Source organism: Pseudoliparis swirei, chromosome 21, assembly GCF_029220125.1.
Source record: "Pseudoliparis swirei isolate HS2019 ecotype Mariana Trench chromosome 21, NWPU_hadal_v1, whole genome shotgun sequence".
Taxonomy (NCBI): Eukaryota; Metazoa; Chordata; class Actinopteri; order Perciformes; family Liparidae; genus Pseudoliparis; species Pseudoliparis swirei.
This window is the reverse complement of record NC_079408.1, coordinates 1,547,403-1,550,733: the sequence shown is the minus strand read 5'-3', so window position 1 is coordinate 1,550,733 and position 3,331 is coordinate 1,547,403. Positions and strand designations below refer to the sequence as shown.

At 46.4% G+C, this 3,331-nt stretch overlaps 1 protein-coding gene across 1 annotated transcript; it reads right to left on the bottom strand.

Annotated features, from left to right (window-relative positions):
- Positions 1-1,270: 1,270 nt before the first annotated feature.
- LOC130212246 (C-type isolectin Sp-CL4-like) lies at positions 1,271-3,104 on the bottom strand. Its single transcript, XM_056443442.1, has 5 exons — positions 2,942-3,104; positions 2,738-2,862; positions 2,495-2,626; positions 2,302-2,409; positions 1,271-1,457 (listed from the first exon to the last, which is right to left on the bottom strand). The coding sequence occupies exons 1-4, from the start codon at positions 3,024-3,026 to the stop codon at positions 2,314-2,316; spliced, it is 438 nt and encodes a 145-aa protein (XP_056299417.1). The 5' UTR covers positions 3,027-3,104; the 3' UTR covers positions 1,271-1,457; positions 2,302-2,313.
- Positions 3,105-3,331: the final 227 nt, after the last annotated feature.

Here is a 3,331-nt window from a genome sequence, read left to right as displayed (position 1 = left end):
GGAACTAAAGGGATGGTCGAGGACACATGAGAACTAAAGGGATGCTCAGGGGACAATATGGGAACTAAAGGGACCTCAGGGGACAGCATGGGAACTAAAGGGATGCTCAGGGGGACACATGGGAACTAACCAGGTAATTTAAAGGGGACAGTCTCCCAAGTGCAATTCCGCATCAACATTCAAACTGCAAGATCTTCTTCACCTTTTGACGTACAGCGTCGAGATGTCGATATCTTGGGCACACAACGCTAAATTATGCGAAATCGAAGTTGAAAAAATTATTTCTTTGACATGCAATAGTAGACTTAAGGTCAAAAATGCACTGTAGGAGCTCCTGACATTTTAGGGGGTTATGGTGAAGATACTCCGACTGTACTGTGTCAAGTTTTGCCAAGCAAATTGGATGGATTTGACTGGGCCACCTTGCCTGGGCAGACTAGTGCCCTCAGACTAGTGCCCTCTGACTAGTGCCCTCAGACTAGTGCCCTCAGACTAGTGCCCTCTGACTAGTGCCCTCAGACTAGTGCCCTCAGACTAGTGCCCTCTGACTAGTGCCCTCAGACTAGTGCCCTCTGACTAGTGACCTCTGACTAGTGCCCTCAGACTAGTGCCCTCTGACTAGTGCCTCTGCCCTCAGACTAGTGCCCTCAGACTAGTGCCCTCAGACTAGTGCCCTCAGACTAGTGCCCTCTGACTAGTGCCCTCAGACTAGTGCCCTCTGACTAGTGCCCTCTGACTAGTGCCCTCAGACTAGTGCCCTCTGACTTCTGCCCTCAGACTAGTGCCCTCAGACTAGTGCCCTCAGACTAGTGCCCTCAGACTAGTGCCCTCAGACTAGTGCCCTCTGACTAGTGCCGTCTGACTAGTGCCCTCAGACTAGTGCCCTCTGACTAGTGCCCTCAGACTAGTGCCCTCAGACTAGTGCCCTCAGACTAGTGCCCTCTGACTTCTGCCCTCAGACTAGTGCCCTCTGACCAGTGCCCTCAGACTTCTGCCCTCAGACTAGTGCCCTCTGACTTCTGCCCTCAGACTAGTGCCCTCAGACTAGTGCCCTCAGACTAGTGCCCTCTCTCGTCTCTCTCTTGCTACCTGAGCAAAATGGCTTGTACCTCTGACTTGAAATGATCTTTAGGGGGCAAATATTGAGAGCTGTGTGGAGGCAATGCCTTGAATGAGTTCATCGTTCACACAGCATGGTGTCACCATGACATGTGTTGTAAACAGAGAAGAACTCATCTTGCTGAACATGAACAAATGAAACGAGAGCCTGGAACTTGTATGCTGAAGCGTTTATTGCAGTAAAGTTAAGAAGCTTGTGTGTTTCAGGTTATCATGAAAGAGACTGGTCCACCAGCAGCACATGTGAAAGCAAACGGCAGCAGGTGATGATTACATTGTCTTGATGCACATGAAATGTTGCTGATCTTCGCAGTCATCATCTTTCCAGAGTCCCCAGTCTGGAAGGAAATGACACAAGACATCACATTCAGGGCATCAGGAGCTTCAGAGTCAAACTTCCTTTCATGGTTCATCAAACACATTGTCAGCATTCAAACTGAATCATCTTGTTGGTCCACACATTTAGTCACATGTCCTGCTTAGAGCAGACGGATAAAGGACCTCATGCGGGATACTTTATGTCTTAAAGTGATCGTTTCAACTTCACTTTTAAACTTAAACCATGTTTTGAGATGTGCATACCCATACTAGAACAAGTGTATGTCCTCAACCACAAAGGCTATTTAAATAATAACGGTGTTAGAATAAAGGTAAGACTTGTGAAGTTTGTTCAGATGGGTATATAGCAGTAGATATATAACTGGTTAATAGTTATTGAGGAGAATACACAGAAACAGGACAATCCATATTTCTCAACTGGATGCAGTATTTGTAATATGTTGCTGATGCTTTGTCCGAGAAGAAGTTTAAAGATTACGTGTTAATCTGTGTGTTGTGGGTGTTACGTAGCATTAATCAGTTTGACTGTAGCATTTTGCTAAAGGGCCCAAGAGCTTTAAACGTGGTGCATGTTCCATATTTGTTAGACATATTCATATTTGGTAATGTTTGTCTTCGGTGGTTAAGTTGTGTTTGGAGGATGTACACATAGCATACATATTCCTGTCGCCCAGGCTCTGTTTAATATGTTGTACATCATCATTGTATTGGTTCATGATTCTTGGCATGTGTGGAGAGGCGTGTCTCCCCTTAGAATGGGACTCAACAGGAGGTCACCTGTTCATGAGTAGGTGCACTTTCATGATACGTGATCATTAGGCTCATCAATCTCTATTTGTTTACCTTCCGGGTTCATCACAACGCAGTTGACTTCTCCACCATCATCGTCCGTCTGACCAGGGTACCATGGATCAAACTCAGATCAAATCCATCATCGTCCATGGACTTCTCCTGAAGAACACAGAGGTGATCATCAGTGATGACATGTGACACATTCTCCAACCCGTCGGCTCACAATGAGACGTTTGCTGCTTACCGCGGATCTTATGACTCCAATCAGGAAGGAGTCAAGATCAGGGTTGTCATGTAAAGTGACACAAGAGGCTTTCATCATCTCTTCTGGAGTGTTGAATGCCACCAGCACACTGTCGGTGCTGTTGCAGTGTTCCTGAAATCAACAGAAATGGGAGTGTGAGTCGTCAACACCACGTTATCGTCACATACAACAGATGAGGATAGATGTATTAGAATTATTATATTTGTCTAATGTGTGTGTTACCTGTGCGTCATCGAAGGACTTTGGAGTTTGGAAGTATTTAGCACAGTGTTGGACATCAACGCGGGTCCATCCCTCACTACAAGAAACATTTCCGATATCATCACAAAGTGACTGAAGTTCTTCCGCTGTGGGAAGAAAAGAGCTTTACTCAGCACCTCCATTGGTTTGAGTGTAATGAGGTGTTGGTGATGGTGAGCTACTTACTGTGAGACTGGGCTGAGACGGCGTTCAGGATGCCCACCGCCAGCAGGACAGCAGTTACCACAGTCACATGCATGACTCTCTCCATCCTAGAGGGGAGAATGTAATGATGAGCCTCACAGACTTCAGTGAAGAGAAAAAGCTCACCACAGATGTGTTCTGGTTCCTCGGTGCTCCTCGCTCTGATTGTCAGGTCGCTCCTTCTCTCTCTTTTAAACTCACCCCTGTGCCCTGTGGACATGGCAATGCTCTGTCAATATCCCAAAGGGATCATATGATTTATGATGAGAGCAAACACAGCATTAAAGAAAGCCCTTGCAACTGGGAGACAGTCTTGTTGAAGGTGTGGGGAACACTCAGTTCAGGTGACTTGGGGTTTGTTTCATCCCCCGG

Coding starts and splice junctions, on each gene's coding strand:
- LOC130212246 (XM_056443442.1), bottom strand. CDS start 3,026: ATGGAGAGAGTCATGCATGTGACTGTGGTAACTGCTGTCCTGCTGGCG. Junction 2,863..2,941: donor CGTCTCAGCCCAGTCTCACA/GTAAGTAGCTCA, acceptor TTCTTCCCACAG/CGGAAGAACTTCAGTCACTT. Junction 2,627..2,737: donor AGTCCTTCGATGACGCACAG/GTAACACACACA, acceptor TGTTGATTTCAG/GAACACTGCAACAGCACCGA.